The sequence below is a fragment of the Kogia breviceps genome, chromosome 3, assembly GCF_026419965.1.
Source record: "Kogia breviceps isolate mKogBre1 chromosome 3, mKogBre1 haplotype 1, whole genome shotgun sequence".
Taxonomy (NCBI): domain Eukaryota; kingdom Metazoa; phylum Chordata; class Mammalia; order Artiodactyla; family Physeteridae; genus Kogia; species Kogia breviceps.
In genome coordinates, this window is record NC_081312.1 from 49,569,247 (window position 1) to 49,589,344 (window position 20,098).

Sequence of the window (20,098 nt, forward strand, 5' to 3'; positions counted from 1 at the left end):
CAGCAGTAAACATTGCAGAATGAATACATTCAGCAAACAGTAAGCTGTCATAGTGCCAAGACATGAATGTGATCCACATGAACTTAACTTGGGCACTTCTCTTCTTACTATAAGTTGTTTTTTTTTTTTTTTTTTTACGGTACGCGGGCCTCTCACTGTTGTGGCCTCTCCTGTTGCGGAGCACAGGCTCCCGACGCGCAGGCTCAGCGGCCATGGCTCATGGGCCCGGCCGCTCCGCGGCATGTGTGATCCTCCCGGACCAGGACACGAGCCCACATCCCCTGCATCGGCAGGCGGACTCTCAACCACTGCGCCACCAGGGAAGCCCCCTTACTGTAAGTTTTATAATGATGCTTCAACTAAAAAAAAAAATAAAAAGGCTACAGAACCTCAGTGTACCTAACTGGTCTTTCTGTTCCTTAGTACCAAGCATCAGTTTCAATCTCATCTCCCTATATGAAGAGGCAGAAATGTTATTAAGGCAACTAAATTTGAAAGATAATCATTCACCTTGCTGATTCTGTCTTTCCAACACAGACACAAAGAGAAATGATACTACAGGCCTAAGTGGTACAGTAATAGTTACCTGATAGATCTATAAGCCAACAGCCCTGTTTGATCAAAGACTTGGGTTCCACTTAACAACACGAACAGCGCATTTAAGTTTGCAGTGGTGTAACATGGCATGGCTTCCACTAACCCCACTCAGAGAAAACTTCGTGAAGTAGGAAGAAATGAGTTAATGTAAGGACACCTGAATCCTCACTTTCTACTGCCTTTTATGAGCTGTCTAGTGAAGAAACTTCAGTTTACTCATCTCAGACTAGATGAGTTGTTCTCAGAGTTCAAAATTTTGTGGCCCAGTAAAATTCTCCAAATTTAGAATACTCACAAGAGATTGTCAACTCTGAACTTTGGGGTTTTTTTAATTTAGCATTTTTAATTTTAAAAACATTAAGAAGTAGAAGAATATATCAGAATAAAAGATGGTCCTTTAATTTAATGAAAAAAAAAAACTCACCACATTGTCCTGTCCTTGTGTACTATAATTTCTCTGTAAGCTCATATGCAAGGGGGAGAATAAGTAACATCGTTTTGTACAATTTGTGTATCCTCAGATTAAAAACAACCTGAAGGCTGCGGCCATTGCACAATCTGAACTCATACATAAACAATGAACATAACAAAATAATTTTTACATGCTGTATCTAATTGAAAGTTATCGAGTCGTTTGGCTTCTCCAGCAATGATGTGTCAAAGCATCCATTGACAAGGAGCTCAAAAATCATATCAAAAAAAGTAATCAGGGCTTCCCTGGTGGCGCAGTGGTTGAGAATCCGCCTGCCGATGCAGGGGACACAGGTTCGTGCCCCGGTCCGGGAAGATCCCACATGCCGCTGAGCAGCTGGGCCCGTGAGCCATGGCCGCTGAGCCTGTGCATCCAGAGCCTGTGCTCCGCAACGGGAGAGGCCACAACAGTGAGAGGCCCGTGTACCGCAAAAAAAAAAAAAAAAAAAAAAAAAGTAATCATACTCTTTGCAGGTCTGCAGGAAAAAAACCTTCAAAAATAGCTCAAATTACAATGCAAGTTACATAGTCTATTAAGCAGTAGGGCTATTCAACTGAAATCCCCTTTCACAAACATTAGATTAAGAAACATTCCATATTGAGCTGTTTGCACATGCTAAGTTATAACTGGCATTTTCACATACATTATCTCATTTAATCTGGACAATAAACAAAAAATAAACTAAAAAAAAAACAACTCACATATTTCAGAAGACATAAACATACCTCAGCCTTTACTTCCTCCTCCTCAAAGGGGACAAAATGGCAAAATAATTCGTTCTTACCACCTTCAAATTTACACTCCTCCCGTTCTCAGGGGAAGACTCAAGTTACTGTCAATATGACACGTAAGATTTTGCATACTAAACACAAAATCCACATAAAATAGGATTTAAACCTGCCCCTAGTAAGCGAGGTTGGAGTCAAGCTTCCCCTGAAGCACAGGGCTGCAAAGAAATGCAGAACTTAAAATCTGGGTTCTGGTGTGAAGGATGACATCAGTGCTTACCATGAGAGTAAAGGCAGAAGAGTTTTTCTTTTCCTGCTCCCCCATCTCAGTAGATTGAGGACCCAACTGAGTTCCTAGTGACACTCACACAGCTTACTGTCAACATTAATAGCTTTACTATTTGACTGTCTTCCTTCACAAGGCATTAATATTCTAGGAAACTTGCCCAGGAAGCTAAAGTTACAAATAACTTTAATGTTCATTTCAAGAATTTCCCCAAAGTCATTTATCTGAACACTAGACTACTCAACTTACCCTCATTTCATAAATATGAAAATCAATGTCCAGAGAGGCGGCAGTTGCATTCGTGGTCAGGGGCGGAGACAAGATTTGAAGCCAGGTCCCTTGACCTCTGCCCAGAAGTCTCCTCCCAACACTACACTTCGTATCAAACTAACAATAAGTTCCAGGCCTCAAAGAGTTGACAGTCAGCTTTTCGAGACAACAGATGAGAGCAATGTTTATCTTGTTGAAGGTAGAGAACCTCAGAAATCACTTTACTTACAAATCGAGGCCTAGAGATGTATTGTGGTTGCTCCATGGTATAATAAATGCAAGAGAAGAAACATTACAAGATAGTATACGATTTAACTGCCAGAGAATGGTAAAAACCCACAAAATAGTGTCTTTCTGAAATAAATGACTGTGGGCCAGAAAGGACTCACAGGATTTGAGCTGACTCTTGAACCAACAGATGGAATGAGGGAGGCTCAGAGAACAACAGTTCATTTGTTAAAGTAGTTTCAGAAACATTAGTTGGGTTGGGGCTGGAGAGATAGGATTAAGAGCATTTACAATTTCCAATCAAGTATATACTTGATTCTGTGGAAACAGAAAGACTAAAGTTTAGAGAAGATTTCTTAGGAATGCCTTGGTAGCAATATGTTGAAACTTCCTAAGTACTTATTTGAGTTGATACATTCTAACCCACCAGCAACCTTCTTTCTACTACATGCTTTAGTAAAGCACTGAAGCTTAGGAAGTTTTAAAAAATACTTAATTACTTAAGTTATTCTTCCAAGTGAAGTATCAACATATTTTCAATGAATTTAAAACATGGCTCTCTCAGTTATGCTTAGATTTAAAAGAAGTTTCAGATAAATCAAACCTCTATTTGCTCAACTGACTGCTTATATTTTCATTTTCAGGATACAACCAGTCTGAGTTGTGATACTACAATGAGAACAGCCTTATAAGTAATGACACACATAGCCAAATGTGTAGAAATGAAGGACAGCTGATTTCATTAATGGCCATAATACAGTACTGATATTATCACCATTTGTAATGAATGAATCAAAATTAAAAAATCATTAAAGGAGAAGGAACATTTTAATGTTTAGTTCAAGTATGTAACTCAATCTTACTACTTATGGAGTATCAAAGCTCCAATTTAAACTTTTGTTTTTCTAATTTCAATGGCTCTAAAACAGGTGCAAAAGTTGCTGGATATGAAATACCAACATACCTAAATCTGCAAGTAGGATATTCAATTTAAAATTTACTTTTAGAATTACACAATTATACTCAGTATGACCACTCATTTAAATTCCAACCCCAAACAATTATGATTAATAAAAGACCCACATCAAAAGTAATTTGTCGGGCTTCCCTGGTGGCGCAGTGGTTGAGAGTCCGCCTACCAATGCAGGGGACACAGGTTCGTGCCCCAGTCCGCGAAGATCCCACATGCCGCAGAGTGGCTGGCCCCGTGAGCCATGGCCACTGAGCCTGCGCGTCTGGAGCCTGTGCTCCGCAACAGGAGAGGCCACAACAGTGAGAGGCCCGTGTACAGCAAAAAAAAAAAAAAAAAAAGAAAAAGTAATTTTTCAATCATACCTCAGTAAAGCTTGGGAAAAAAAATTATCTAAAGAATTCTAACTTAAATTATGCAATGAATCAGAATATCCTAGGTAACTTCAAAATGAGTTAAAATGTTCATTCAAAAATGTTTATCTAATCACAAGTCCAGTACTATGCCTTTTTATGCATCGGGTTCAATAAGAACACAACTGACTAGAGAGAAAACTGCTTTCAAAAGCATCATTTATGGTAATAACCTCGATTCTTTATGCAGTACCCAAAATACAAGACTGCAAGTACTGAATTCTGGTATTTCTGAATAGTATTTGTTGCAATATTCTGATGAGTGAAATTTTTAAATTTATATTGTAATTTCATATATAAATTGCTAAATCTGCAGTACTCATGCTGAAAAAAAAAAGCATGATTTGAAATCTTGTGGTTTCAAATTGTACCTATTTCTGCCATAGTTCTCTGAGCCTGTTCACCTGAGTGACATGTAATGCTCAGATATCACATACTGTAGTCAGACTAAATGAATTATTACAGGAAAATAGCACAGCTCCAATACTCGGTGAATGAAAAATGTTCCCTATGGAACCTTCATTAAAACTATTGTCAGTCTTGCTCATTTGACTATTTAGGCAATACGTGGTAGAATACTGCATTTTCTAGTGGAGTGATCAGATTTCAATACTTTAGTGGTGGAGCTGAATGACTGAGGCAGCGTGGGGAGCAGCGTTCTCCAGGATGCTGATATTGCACCTTATTCCCTCCTAGACGATCTGTTGCTAAGTGGCCATGTGGAGCCCCTTTAAACCAATGCAGAAACAAAAGGGGTCTGTTAAAGGTAAAATGATCCCAATATAGTTTCTGTAAGCCTCTGGTGTGACAGAAACTTGATTATTCAGATGTCTACAGTGACAATCCTGAAGATCAGCTCTTTTCTGAAATATCAAGTCTCTACATGTTCAGCCTACTTGTAATCTTCTGTATATATTGTATTTTTTAATCACTTAAAAACTTAAAAATATATTGTCATGTATACTACAAGACTAGAAAAATAGAACGCTTAATTAACAGCAGCATTTCTCTATCCTCTCAAGTGACAGAAACAGATGTGTATGACTCTAGCCTTTTGATTACACATATCAAGTATATACACAGTGACACAAATAGTCACTTGAACATGTTAAATGCAAATTAATTAAGCATCATTAAATATGCAACTAGAAATCACACTTGCCTTCAGCTTCAGTGACGAGCTTAGAAAAGTTTACTTTATGTTTAGATTATTTTTCTAAAGCATCACAAAATTACACATCCAAACTCTTCAATGGTAGAATATTTAATATTTTAAAGGAGAGGCCTTTAAAGAAAACTGTTGTACATTATGATATTGTAAGTCTAATGGATTCACACAGCAGCAGAACCCAGATGAAAGGGGACATTACAGAAATTGTCTATTACCATAATGGAGAGATGATCCATTCTAAATATTTATGCTTTTTCCCCTTCTTGTAGCTAACACAGTTCTCTACTGCCACCGCACACGTCCGCCCACCCCCTCTTTTACTGTAAGGCGAAAACTCTAAAACTCTTCAAGGAGTAAAAATACATTAAATGTCCCACCTTGCTGATACCCACCTGTGAAATACCACACAACAGAAAGTACAGTAGAATACGGAGTTTGTCTTTTCAAAAACAAGACTTTTATGAGTTTAAGACATCAAGCATACATTGACTTTTAAAATCAATTAAGAACTTTCTGTATGAGGACAAATATACATTGAAAACATACACTACAAGATGCTTTTTCCTGAGTAGAATGCTAACTTTATATCAAATTAAGCTTCTGTGTATTTTCAAAATGTAAAATACCAAGGCTTTTCCAAAAAATCAAATAAAAATCAGGAATGTTCACCTTCACAACCAAAAAAAGTTCAAATAGGGGTTCAACAAGAATGATGTAAAATCTGAAACAAGTAGCCAAGATTTTAAATTATCAGTAGATGCCTCTTCACTTTTAAGGATTCCTCAGTAAACCTCAGTTTGAAACAATTTATTAAAACATGAAAAACGTTTCCAGGAAATTATCCAATTTGGAAAATGAAAAATGTAACTTGTGGTAAGAAAAATACAAATCATACACTGAACAGAGGAGAACAAAAAGGCAAACAACCTTTTATAGGAATCAAGACAACACCATGGGCTTATAAAATCTTCCTAAACATATCCTGTACTATCATATGTAGAAAACTGTAACTAAAGTAAGGTAGCTTTTATTAGTTGCATGCTCTAAAGCTATGACTAAATTTTGGACTTTACCTCTAAAAGGACCTCAGAGTTGTCACTGAAATACACATTTCTTGAGACAATGGGCAAAGTTCCCATTTATGGGAAATATGTTCTTTTCTTCACACAGTGAAACTGAGAAAAATTGTATCAAATGAGAAATCTTTTTCTCTAAAGTAATCTCCTTAAATACCTCAATAATGCAATACTTGGGATATGTAATTTTTCAACTCAGACTTGAAAAGGTTATTATGAAACAAACATACAGAAATCTTATTGCTTGGCACCAGATTTTTCAAAAATTAAACAACTGTTTGAACCACCATACTGTTCTCAAATCCTGTTTTTTCAAATAATGCTACTTTTATTTTCTGAAGGTAGACTGTTCAACCTAATGACAATCTAGACTGAACCCTGCAATGTACAAGCAAGTCACAGTTCACTTCAAACCAAAAGAAATGATCTTCTGTTTTTGTCAAAATCATATGAACATACTTGTACAAATTAACTAGATTTATCTGTGGCCAATGAAGGAGCCACAGAACGTTGTCTTACGGCATTCTGTGCAAAGTCTGTGTTTATTCCTTCTTTGCTTTCAGGTTCCTCTTCTGAAACATCTTCTTCATCAGCCTCTTGCTCTTCCTCCACTTTTTTCAGAGGTTGAGAAGATTCTAGTAATAATTTTTCTTAAAGATAAAAACCAGAAATGTTCTTTTGTTGATGTATTAAGAGTTGTGTTAAGAGTACAATCAAGACACAATTCATATGCCCGTAACTTGCTTTGGCATTTATTTATCAATCATGTTTGGATTTCCAAAAGGAAAAAGCTATTTTCAAGAACAAGTGATACTGTAAAAATAACTGGTTTGGAAGATCCATTTTACTTACCAAATTAATTCTTATTATCCACCTATTCATAAACTGAACTGAAATTAATGAACCAGAATTAATGCTGTGCATATGGATATTGTAAGAAAACAGACTGCATTAAATATAACTCTTATATTAACTTGCTATTATTAAATCTTCTAGCTAAGAAGTATGCTAAGACAAACTTCAATACCACCCTTGTTTCAGCTCCCAGGAGAACAGGAATCAGACACTTAAGTTGAAGGCTATTTTCCTAGCCATGTTTTTTTTCAAGTGGTTTCATAAAGATGCTTCCACTTCGCCACATATGTACTTTTATTAAGGTGTAATTACAAATAATATAAGATACATATCAAGTATACAGCTCAATTAATTTTTTAATATGCACACACACACACACACACACACATATACCCCCCATCCCTTTGTTAATATGGACTGTTGCTAGTTAACTTAAACTTACAAGACACCATGTTACTGAGATCCAGAACACAGAATTTGGCCAATGAGCTTTCCTCTGTTCAGTGATCCGAGACCGTCCCTAATCCTAGGCAACCCAGAATGGAGCGGGAAGAAGAACACGGGGGTGCAAGATACAAGAAATTATGGGAAGGAATTACCGTAAAGTGGACAATCTGTTGTTTGGTCTGTCTAGCATCCCTTTTCCTGTTGGGTTACCCCTTCCCTATGCCACATCCCATGTGGCTGTGGTGAGCACAAATGACAGTTTAGAGCAGTGGTTCTCCACCAGGTGTGATTCTGCCTCCTAGGGAACACTTGGCTATGTCTGAAGATATTTTTGGTTGCTACAATAGAGAGGAGTGGTGCTACTGGCAACCAGGGGGATGCTGCTCAACATTCAATAATGTACAAAAGACAGTTCATCACGATTAAGAATTATCCAGCCCAAAAGACCAATAGTGTCAAGGTTGAGAAATCCCAGTTTACAGTGACTGTTCCAAAAAGTGAACCCTCTACACAAGTGGAATACCCCAGAATTTTTCCAAAAGATAGGTGAGTACAGGGAGAAGTATATTTCCTTCTTACTCTGGGATTATGAGCTATAGCATTCTATAGTCATTCTATTCTCAGGACTAAAAAGAGCCCAAAATGGAGCAAGCAAAGTCATAGAGAACTGAGCAATTCAGAAACATAAAAACATTTGAGCCCCAGAATCCAATCAACTCTGCCCTCAGGCTTCCTCACTATGTGAACCAATAAATTCTGATTTTGCTTAAAGTTAGACTCAGTTGGATCTCTTCCTAGCAACTCAAAATCTAAGCCAAACACACATAATGGAAAACAACTCAAAAAAATCCTGTAGCCTGCTGTAGAAGGGGTAATATCACATTAAAGTATGGATTAGTATCAGTTGTGTCACAGATAACTTGAGACAAATCTGTTATTAGGCTTAAGGTTCTTGAAGCAAAATAAATATAAAATGTACATTCACTGACTTAATTGTCTTTTAAGTAACCTGTGCTTATTATATTTTTTCCTACAGGTCAGTGGCCCTTGGTGGATAAAATTATTCCCTCCCCTACCTGTGTCCTTCTTAGCATCAATGCAACTATCTAAGAAATTTTTTTTAAAACTCTATCAGTTGTTCGACAGACAAGGAATACTGTAAATGCAATCTCCACTGATTTCATTTCAGGAGTTTTGACCTCAGCTTAAGTCCTAAGTCACGAAACGCAACAGAACAGAAATGTCAGGCCAAAAGTCTGGTTTAGGTTCTACTCTCAGCTCTGTCATTTCTGTGTAAACTTGGAAACACAGTTCATCTCTCTGAGCTTTAGTTTCCTCAACCACAAAATGGGAAGAGTATCACTTATGCAGTCTACTTTAAAGAGCTCCTGAAAAGCAAATGGGATGACAGAAAGTGAAAGCTCTTTACAAACAGCAAATAAGAGGGCCTTCATAACAGTATAATTTTCAAGATTAAAAATAAATGATTGGTAGGTAATCATATTAAGATAAACAGCAGTGAATATTCTAATTCTATAAACCCATTGTGTAGTAAAATACAGTGGCAATGAGAATCCTCAAGCAGCTACAGGATTTGCTTTTCCCAATAACCTAACAGAAAAACTTAGACTTAACCAGCATACAAAGAAAAAGCTTCAAATGTGGTCACTATACCAATGAAAAGACTTCAAGAGTGGAAGATATTCAATTTTTTTTGACCCACGTATATTCAAATGGATCCATGAATATCACGGAATTTTCAAACAAACTGACATCAGGTCAATGGTTATCAAATATTTATAAGTTATATGCAGTGTTAAAATTCTCCACACTATAAAAAAAAAAAAAAAAAAAAATCCTGTTTCTAAATCCAACAGGTTGTCACTCTTACATGAAATATACATCCCTCTTCCCCCACCACTCCATATTGAGAAACCTAAGCTAGAAAGACAACCTGTTTTATGTGTGATTGTGTTTATTACAGAAATCAATGGGATTATAGTGAATAAAAATAAACATTTAAAAATTATACTTACTGGAAGGGTATGGCTGTGGTCTGCGCCTTTTTGAAGGACAAAGGCAATCTACCACAAATATCATGCACTGTAAAAATAAACATAATATGAATGTACAATATAAAGCTAATGAAACTATATTGAATTATGAAATTCTAAAATATTTTTCTTCCCAGTACTCCAAAAATGAAGTGCTTACAAGTCCTAATAATAGTCCCGAAAGCAGAGTTGCTAAAGCAAACACTGTATATGATCCCCAAACCGGTAATCCAAGGTCTTCAATAAAATAGTTATGGTAAGTCTAAAATCAAAAGAAAAAAATATAAACTAAAAACATGGTCATTTGTTAAAAAGTGACAGTGTCAAAATGTTTAAAATAGAAATGAAATTTTAGCACATACCCTGATCCACATAGACAGCTGAAAGAGTGCTGACATACTACTCATCCTAAAATAAAGAGACAAGTGAAAAACTGAATCAGATACACAGCTTTGAGGTAGAATACGTGTGTGTTACCTATATCTTCTATTTTTTACTCTATAATTTCCCCAACACAACAAATTTTATTGCTGATGTTATTCAAGATTAGTGATACATCAGTGATTTCAAGCCCATAATAAGAAGGCTTGTTAATGGAAATAACAGTTTCTGAATTTTTGCCACTATGTGATATCCTCATAAACAAAACACTTTATCATTTTTTTTCCTTTTCTCCTATTGTTTTGACTATAACCTTTCACCTGATGATTTCTCCAATATACTTTGAGTACAGGTTACAAGCTCTATGGAACAAACTGGTTTGAAGTTAGGCACACTGTAAGCAAATGTCAACTCTTATTCACCCTTAAAATCCTCTAAAGAAGAAGTAGAGAAGGGAGCCTGAAGGAAGACTGGGAGCATTTGTTGAGTTGATCCTTCCCACCTAAGAATTACCCTCCTTTTGTATTAAAATTAAACTTACAACAGCATTAGTTTGATATAGTTTAATGATATACAAAATAATTACATAAGAAATAAATGCTAAGTTACCATTTAAGTAAAACGGTAAAAGTAAAAATAACAATTTTCACATAATTAAACCCAAGTAGCCTTGATGGGCAGTTAGAAAAGAGGCCTGCTCCAAAACTTAGCTTTGTGGGTTCTCTCTAGCAGAAGTGGGGCCACTAAAACATAAACTAATTCACACACAAGCCAGAGGTCCTGCATGCAGGATGGCCTAATCCAATCACCGATCGCTGGGTCGGTGAACCTGCCAAGCTGACCCTGGGAGCGCCTCTTACTCAGTCTACAAATAAAAAAGGCATGGACTGCTGCCCGGAGGAGTCAGCGGAGACATACAAGCGACACCCACTTCCTCGACCAGAGAGGGGAAGAATCATTTATGACATGAGATTTCAAACAAAAATCAGTTACATTTTCAGTCCTACACAGACAGGTACATTAACCATGTTGCTTCTGCTCTTTAAAACACAAAATGGGAATAGGAACAAGGAACTGAAACATGAATCACTATGTTGTCTCACTGTAGTCTGTGCTACTTAGATTCTATCAGGAAGAGCAGGTGCCTTATTTGGGTTGGGCTTGGTGGCTCAGTGGGGGAATTCTGACAGTTCAATTCAGAGGTGTAAGGAAAAGGTCCTAAAGATGAACTTTCTTTTTCAAAATACTGCTTAGGGATGATCATGCCCCCACTCCCAGATCCAGAGCATTATCGCTTACATTCTCCATCCTCCAAAGGCAAGTGTGGTAAGAGGACAGGAAGAGACAGCTTAGCCACACCAGGATGAGTCAATGGTGGCCTCAGCAAAACTCAGTATTCCCAGAGGTCTCTCAAATGACCCGTGAGGACTTGCTCCCCAAGAAAGGTTCAGAAAATGCGCTAATTATGCCCAATCCTACTGCTCCATAGCGAGCTGCTATGGAGAAATATACCCTCTACCTACATATAAAGCTCAGTGGTTAGTCATGTCATTAGGCTCATTGTTCATCCATACTATTCGTACAAAAAGCTATCAGACAGGTGGAATAATTCAATCACATTAAATCAAGAAGTGAAATCTAAAGGTAGCATGAGTAGGTATATGGTTGAGGCTTCTCATCCAAATGCTAAGCTCAAATGATAGGGACTTCCCTGGTGGTCCAGTGGTTAAAACTCCACACTCCCAATGCAGGGGGCTGGGATTCGATCCCTGGTCAGGGAACTAGGTCCCATGTGCCGCAACTAAGAGCTCGTATGCCTCAACTAAAGATTCCACACGCCGCAACTAAGACCAGGCACAGCCAAATAAATAAATAAATATTTTTAAAAACAAAACCAAAAACAAACAAAAAACCCCTCAAATGATAGTTTTACCCATTATATCGGATTTATTAGTTTTTGGTAATACAAATGACCATATTTACAGAGCTAAAATATTCCTAAAAAGACTTGCAGCTTAATTCTTTAGAATGCCTCCTTCTACATTAACAAGGATCACAGTATCCACTGGACTTAGAAGATAAAGTCAAACTGAAAGTATCACATAGTAAATCTGAACATATCTTAAGAGTTCTAGAATTAAAACTAAGTAAATATGCTTTATTTACATGAAATATATGTCCCAATTAATCCTGAAATAAATAAGAGAAAAACCCCTCATACTTACAAAACAGAACCTGGACCAAGCCATGATGAAACAGGTTCAATACTCTTCCACTCTTTTTCACTTATAAAGTTTATGAAGTCCTTCTTAGTCCTTGGGCCCTGATAGCGCCTAAATTCACCATTTTTACAACTAAAGAAGATCACAATATTAATCAGCACCAAATAAATAAACTTTCTTGTGCTATTTCTATAACCTCATTTTACAATCAATCCTAATCTTCAAAATCATCAGCAATGCACAAGTAGCAAATTACACTAATTACCTACCCTTGACATCTTAGCCCCAAATTTAATTAAACACCAAGGTTATATTTTTAAACAATCATAAGTCTTAAGACTGTTATTGTTACTCTTCCAAATAATAAAACTATGAAACACAGTAAGTAGTTATATGTCAATTATGTCTCAATAAAAAACTGGGGAGAAAAAGAAATGCAGTATGTAGATATATCTCAGAAAATTAAATTACTTTTAAGCCACAATACACACATTAAAGAGATGACTTCATGAAAAAGTGGTTAGAATTGCGTCTGACATTTATTATTTATTAGCTATTGTTAAAGAACTTTCACAGCCATCATGCTTTTTTGTTTGTTTGTTTGTTTTTTTGAGCCATCATGCTTTAAGTCGCTGGAGGCATCTGATGCAGTGATATTTGGCTTTGCGTTCTTCCTGACACCCACCTCCTCCTTCCCATTCCCAAAGCATGGAGCTCTGTCATAGGATCGTAAGTGCTCTCCCTGTTCCCACATCTTCACCATTTCTAAACTACCTTAAATAATACCACCAGTCTAACTACTCAGTTAACACTTCAATTTTTACCACTTAAGTGCAAAAACTTTCCATAGCTCCCCACTACCTACAATAAGATTAGAGGATCCTTTATCCATTCAGAGCCAAAGACAACAAGGAAGCCCCCACTCTAAAACCCACAGTTTTGCAGAGAAAATGACATTTGAGCTGTTTTTGAAGGATAGGTAGGATTTCAGCAGGCAGAAATTAGGGGAATGGTCATGCTAAACAACGCTACTAAAAGAAAAAGGCAGGAAATTCCAGAAAATTTCAGGGCGTGTTGAGACAAGGGGGAGACTGACTAGCCAGTTAAGGGGCATGTGGAGAAAAGGACTGAGTAAAAACGGAGACAAGCATTTACAGAGACAGAGAAGAGACATTTCAACATATACAAAGGGAGTAGTGGCAAATAAAAAGGTATAGGGAAACAGATACAAACATGAAAAAAAGGCAAGGAAAATCGAGGTACACACAGAACCGCCGACTTCTTGTTTTCGTAACTTTTAAGTGAAGGAGAGAAGTGCCTCCTGGCATTCAACCCACCAGCTAGATGAACATTAAGGTTCAGGGTAGATACAGAGATTTAAGATTTCTTATGGCCAGTTCAGAAGATAAAGACAAACTAAAAAACCTGACACTGAAGACTACATAATCTTGTTTATTCTGATTTAACAACTATTTCACCTACCACTGTCCCCAAGGCTGAGCTACAGCACTTTCTAATAGCTAATGTTTGAACATACCATGCTCCTAACTGTTTATGAGACTGTTCTCAGGATGGAATGCTTACTCTGCACTCTTGAAAATGCTACCTCCAAAGCTGAGTTTAAACCCCATATTCTCCAGGAACCAGTCCAAAGCAATGATTTTTTTCCATTACCAAATTTCCTACAGTACTTACCGCAACTCTGCGTTCATAATCACTTACTAGCTGAATGGTATCATACCATTTCTCGTGCACATCATCTTCTAAAACAATTACAAATCTTTGGGATCACAGATTGTTTCATGCATCATTCATTTATCTAAAGGCATCTAGGATAGCACTAAGCAAAGTAAGCCTTCTAGTAAACTTACTGAATATAATGCTCTTTAAACATGATCTAGGCTAGAGGTCTACTATTCTGATTACACTATGATGCATCTTTCATAACTACAGAAATCTTCAAATACTTACTGATAAACAGTAGGAAGAGCAGTTATGATAAATCGTCCGCTTAGTCCTACAAATGATAAAGAACGATTAGAAATAAATACAAGAAAGAACACACAGCAGGTTTTATATGGGCCAATCACTGCCTACTTAAAAGCTGACTCTGAATTACTTAAATACTAATAGGCAAAGAATATGAAATTATACCTAAAAAGTTGAGCTCTGTAATATAAACAATGAAAGAAATTCCAATTACGTACTTAAACCAACTAAAAAAAAACTACATTATCTCCATTTAAAAGTATGTAAAATCTGAATATTGAAGACATTTGTGAATAAATATGTATAAACATTTGGTCAATTATACTACTATAAGATTACTAGCAATGAGCCATGGGACAGCACAATATAACTGTGGTCTTAGGTCTAAAATCAAATGAAATTGCATTTGATAATCAAAAAACAAACAGTTTCTAAGGTATTGTTAAAAATGGAAAATATTATGAATCTTTCAAAAGGTGGGCAATAACATCAGCTAACATTATCAACCATGTGTTAAACACTAAAATAACTAAGAACCAATCTATGACTCATTTTCTGATCTGTAAAACGGGGATATTATCTATCCCACAACATTGTGTAAGGACTACATAATAAATGCAAAATACTTGGAGCAGTACCTGTAACAGTAAGTGCTCACCAAATATTAGCAATTATTATCATTTGGGATAGGGGCAGAATCAAGAATCCAGGTTTACTGTGACCAAGAACAGGTAAGAAGAAGCACCTGTAACGGCAGGGCCTGACAATTCTCCAGGGGGCCAAGTCAGGAGGCCACAACCATGAGGGCTTTGTAATTAACAGCCAATGTCCTCAAATCATAATTAACAGATTAAATTTGAAACCCAGTTGCAGAGATTTAGATGACTCACACACAGGGAATGTGACCTTGACTCTACAAAGAACCTCAACCACATGCTCCTTATTTTGAAGTTTGGTATAGATGCAAATATGCTGGGTTAACCAATGTCCATTTGAGCCACAATGTTCTAGGGCTTCTAACAGATGTCTTACATACTAGTCTGGGGCCTGACATGCAAAGGAAAAAAGATCACAGGCAGTTATGTGAGGGAAGAGTGGGGGGAGGGAGATGTCTCCAAGGTCCCTTAGAGCAATACAGAAAAGAAGTAAGCTGCCATACCCAACCAGGGAATCCACTTTTTGTGGCACTTCACACTGAGCCCCCATCAGGGAGGTGGGTAAGTCAACCTAACCAGCTGATGACAGTTGTTTTTAAAAACTAGTGCAAGTTAAGGTCATGCAATGTGGAAAACAGATCAACAGATCATCCCAATCTGCAACGAAACAAAATTAACCACAGACTTACAGTACCTGGCTGCTCTGTGACATCTACTTTTGCAACATTAACCTCAAGATCTTCTCCCCATTCGGCAAAACTTTCCCACTCTGGTTGAAGATTCTGACAAGCAGGACACCAAGGAGCATAACTAAGAAATAGTTGTTTAAAAAGTTAAACACTCTAATATGATCATAATGGGATAAAAATTCTAAAATGTGTAACTTGTGAAGAATATTTTATACTAAAAACAAGATAGCAAATTGGTTAATTTTGTGAAGATGAAAAGGTTTTAAGTGTGAGTCGAACACTCTGGAAATCAAGAACTATGAATTGATAATGCTAATCACAGAAAAGTAATTCTGAGAATAAGTTTTTAAGACACAAGGCCTTTTTCAAGTGCAAAACAACTCTTTAAAAACGTTTGGATTTCTCTTATTATAAGGTGGGCAGAAAGCCAAATTTGGAGTTCATCAGTTTTAACAATGGTATGTGCAGGAGTCACAGGTGCCAAGGTGCTAGTAAAAACAGAGGAAGCACCCACGGCTGTGGTGAACAGGAAACACGTGCCTCATCTTAAGGAAGGAAACACAACTTACATTGACAGGTCCAGGACAGCTGGCCCAGTGCAGCAGGGTATTCTAATTTAAAAGAAGCTGAAAATCTGCATTTTTATGTAAAAATGCTACCTCAAAACTTAACCCAGACACAAACACTAGGCAGGCCAAATGAAATTCTCCGCCCAGACCTTGGTCAATCTCGGGTTTATAAATCTGTGGCCAAGCATATTAGCATTTTAATTACTCTTCTGGTATTCAGTCTTAAAAGGCCCTGAATCTTTCCTAGGATTTGATTTTTCCCATTTTATTGTATATTATCTCATAATTTACCTCAATTTTTTTTAATGGAACCAGGAAGAATAAACCTTGTACCTCTTAAACACAAGAGTACAGTTTCTGTACTTCATTCTATTTTCTTGACTTATTTTATGAAAATAAAATTCCTAAAAGTAATATGCATTGTGGAACAAGACTAGTACCATACACAAGCCAAAGTCCGTAACAATAAATTGAATTACAATGAAAATATCTCTGTATCGTAACTCCTGATCAGGGCAGATTTAACGCAGATAACTAACTCGTAATAAGAGCAGACTATCATTAGAAATACTAGATCCTTTTTCAAGTTCCCTTTTGTTTCTTAGGTGCTTTTTAGAGACAACTTCATGTTCAGTAGGCTAAGGGAAAAAAATAGTACGATATGCTCTTAATTTCATACAGATGCTCTAATTCAAATCCCCAAATACTTCACTTCTGCCTGCTGTATTGATACAGTTTGATCAAATGAGTTAATAAAAATCTACTTGAGTAATACTTGACTTAATTTGCATAAAAGTTCATAATCACAATTGCTCAACACATTATTTATGAAACTGTGAATATTTTATGGGCACAATCTAAAACAAGGTACCGAGGACAATGAAACCCAAATGCTGTCCCTGGTTATATGTCCTCTCCCCTGCATCTTCAACGGTGCCTGAAAATTCATTTCACTGAGTTACAGATTATAAGCATACTATATAAACATTTCCCCTATTGTATCCTGCATATAGATGTTCTATGCCTTGTTTGACTTTATGACTCAGGAGTTACTGATGTGACCTTCTGGGTTCTCCCTTGGGGATGTCCACCTCCACCTCCCTCCTTAACCGGCAACCCAACCACCCAGAAAAACACCCGCCTAAACCCTGTTAAGGAAGGGGGTTATTCTAACAACATCTGCATGTCTACCCTGTGTTAGTTTCTGAAGACAAAAGGAAAGCCACTATGGCAATACCTGGACATATTAATTAAAGCTTTTAGATATGTCTCTCATCTGTAAAATGCGGGAAATAATTCCTACCTTATAGAATTTGTAAAGAATTAAATATGATAACGTATGTAAAAAGCTTAGAAGTGTTTAGTACACAGTTAACAGTCAGTAATGGTGTTTTTCACTAATGAATAATGACTAGTACCACTATTAATACTGCCACCACCGTCACCACCACCACCAATTTAGTGACTAAAGCTAAGGCAGACAGTTTATTATCTACCGATGCAGAAGGGACGTTATTATAACGGAATCACCACAGACACATGGTTTCATCTGAACAATAAATGACGACCTGACGCTCTTTTAAGAGTTTATAATCACACTCATACATTAATTTTTTTAATGCAATACCATTTAGAGAGGCATAAGAGCAATAACCCAAGACATTCAGTACTTTGCAAAAACACACACCCAAAAGAAAAATGAAACGTGGGCAAAGAAAACAACAACAACAACAAATGATAAAGGGAACGCAGATGTTTAAATAACGCAACTTGAATTTACTTGGCATTTAAAATAAAAATATGCCTAATCCATAAAATAACATTTAAAATAAACAAAAGAGCCTCAAATCCTAACACTGTAAGTGGACTATTTTTTAAGGATAATGAGACAGAAAGAGAAGAGAGGTTCACTCAGTTTCCTCCTTTGTAGAGTTTGGTGAAATAAGTGTGTAAGTCTGTGAAGACTCATTCCAAAATAAATCATTGTACGGGAACTAGACAGACCAACCACCCTCAACCCCAAAGCCATGAAGAAAGAGAATTCAAAGCTGAACGTAACCTCACAGGCGCACCTCAGTCCCAGCAACCGAACTAGGGTGCACACTTTAGAAGAAACTTAACAGAGTAGTATCCCCTGGTCAGAAACGAGGAGGGGGTGGGACCAAGGCTGCGGAGGATCCCAAGAGGAGTTAGGGGATCGCGAGAAGTCGGGGGCTCCCGCCCCGCGCCTCAGAGTCGCAGTCCCGGGAAGTCTGGTACTCGCATGAGACGAAAGGGGATGAAATCGGGGGTCCAGACTTGGAACTAGGGCCCCGGCCCACCGAGGGGGACCCGAGACCACCGCCCCGCACTCACAATTCTATCATCCACTCTCCTTCCAGCAACTCTCTCCAGTTCTCGTCCGTGATGATCCGCACGTCGCTCCGCCGCCCGTGGGTCCAGGGAGCCCCCCAAAGCAACAGCAGCAGCACTGCTACGGGGATCCTGAGACTCCCGGAGGACGCCATGTAGGCCGCTTGCCTACCCACAGCAAGCGCGGCAACCCTCACTCCGCGAAGCGGCTCCTCACTTCCGCCCGCGCGGGCTGATCGGCTCATGCGCATGAGCGCGGTGGCGCTCGCGCCCGCGCTCGCGCCTTGAGAACTCTCAATACGCATGAAGAAGCCAGGTCCTAGTGGGTTGGTGGAGCAGAGAAAAAGGGAGCGCGCCTGTTCCCTAGTGCGCATGACAGAAAAGGGGTCTCTCGTCCTACCTTCTGCTACGCTCTAAACCATTTTGGAGGAAGAGTGAACGGAGGGCGTGGTGTAGAAAGGGGGCGGGACTTCGGAGAGGAATGGCTTAAAAATTTGCCTCAGGATTTTGGCGCCGAATGATTGGCGTTTATACTTAACGAAGGCAGTAGGTAAGTTTACACTAAAGCAGTTTCCAGTTAAATGCCTGTCAGAGTTTTCTTTTGTTTCCTTTGAAAAATTTGAAAAATTTTGTTTCCTTTGAAAATTTGGGAAGCTAATGGATGTTTGTATGAGTCCGAATATTGGTTTACTTCTGGGGGATTTATAGACTGTAAAGGGGTACAAGAGAACCTTATGGGTTCACTTTGTATTCTGTATCTTGGTCTGAACAATGCTTACACAGGTGTACGCATACCTAAAAAAACCATTGAGACTGTATAGCTCAGGGAACTCTACTCAGTGCTCTGTGGTGACTTAAATGGGAAGGAAGTCCAAAAAAATAGGGGATATATGTATACTTATAGCTGATTCACTTTGCTGTACAGCAGAAACTAACAACATTGAAAAGCAACTATACGCCACTAAAAATTAATTTAATCAAAAAAACAAAAAACCATTGAGCTATACGTGTTTAGTGCACTTAGGATGTATATGATCCTTCAGTTTTTTGTAATGCAGTAGTTACAGAGATGCTAAATCAGAAATTCAAAATTCAAAAGACGCAGGCTTGTAACGAATATTTAAGGGTTTTTTTCCTCAAGCATTTGTAAATACAAATGCAAATCAAAATGTGCACTGCCTTTAGAAAGTATTAATCAGTCAAATGAAAATAGTTGCCATTACACCTCCTCACTTCACATTCTCTCCTAAACTCAATCCAATTGGCTGATGTCCCCACCCCTTCGCTGAAAGGCCCTTTCTAGGACACTAGTAATCTGCGTGTTAACATTATTTTTACTTGACTGCCAGCAGCGTTCTGTCACCACACCCTTCTTGAAAGGCACAGTGTGGTGCCGCACTTGCTTTTTTTTCTCCTTCCTCACTAGCTGCTCCTTCTGAAATTCTTGGCCGTCCTCCCGTACTTGACTTCCAGACATTGGCTTTCCCCAGGATGCTGTACTGGCCCCCTCCTCTTCATATCCACATGTTCCTCCAGATAACCTCAATTCTGGCTTTAAAAGCTATCAATATGCCTGTCGTTCCTGCCCTGACCTTTCTGGGAACTTCAGACATGTATGTGGTTAAAAAACAAAAGTCAACCAAGTAAATTTAAAGATCTGATTGTCTTGGGAC

At 37.9% G+C, this 20,098-nt stretch overlaps 1 protein-coding gene and 1 non-coding gene across 2 annotated transcripts; both read right to left on the reverse strand.

Moving 5' to 3' along the window:
- Window positions 1-5,212: 5,212 nt before the first annotated feature.
- On the reverse strand, window positions 5,213-18,865 carry TMX1 (thioredoxin related transmembrane protein 1). Its single transcript, XM_059057180.2, has 8 exons — window positions 18,429-18,865; window positions 15,510-15,625; window positions 14,142-14,187; window positions 12,174-12,302; window positions 9,930-9,975; window positions 9,728-9,829; window positions 9,550-9,616; window positions 5,213-6,861 (listed from the first exon to the last, which is right to left on the reverse strand). Exons 1-8 carry the CDS (start codon window positions 18,797-18,799, stop codon window positions 6,680-6,682), a joined length of 1,059 nt encoding a protein of 352 aa, XP_058913163.2. The 5' UTR covers window positions 18,800-18,865; the 3' UTR covers window positions 5,213-6,679.
- LOC131754094 (small nucleolar RNA SNORA70) lies at window positions 15,266-15,400 on the reverse strand. The gene has a single exon (XR_009335138.1). It is a non-coding gene; the product is annotated as a small nucleolar RNA SNORA70 (small nucleolar RNA).
- Window positions 18,866-20,098: the final 1,233 nt, after the last annotated feature.

What these genes read in the sequence shown, in the direction of transcription:
- TMX1 (XM_059057180.2), bottom strand. Translation starts at nt 18,799, where the DNA reads ATGCGCACTAGGGAACAGGCGCGCTCCCTTTTTCTCTGCTCCACCAAC. An exon ending in GGAGAGTGGATGATAGAATT is followed by an intron (nt 15,626 to 18,428) that starts GTGAGTGCGGGG and finishes ACTATTTCTTAG; the next exon opens with TTATGCTCCTTGGTGTCCTG. An exon ending in CTTGGTCCAGGTTCTGTTTT is followed by an intron (nt 9,976 to 12,173) that starts GTAAGTATGAGG and finishes TCTTTATTTTAG; the next exon opens with GATGAGTAGTATGTCAGCAC.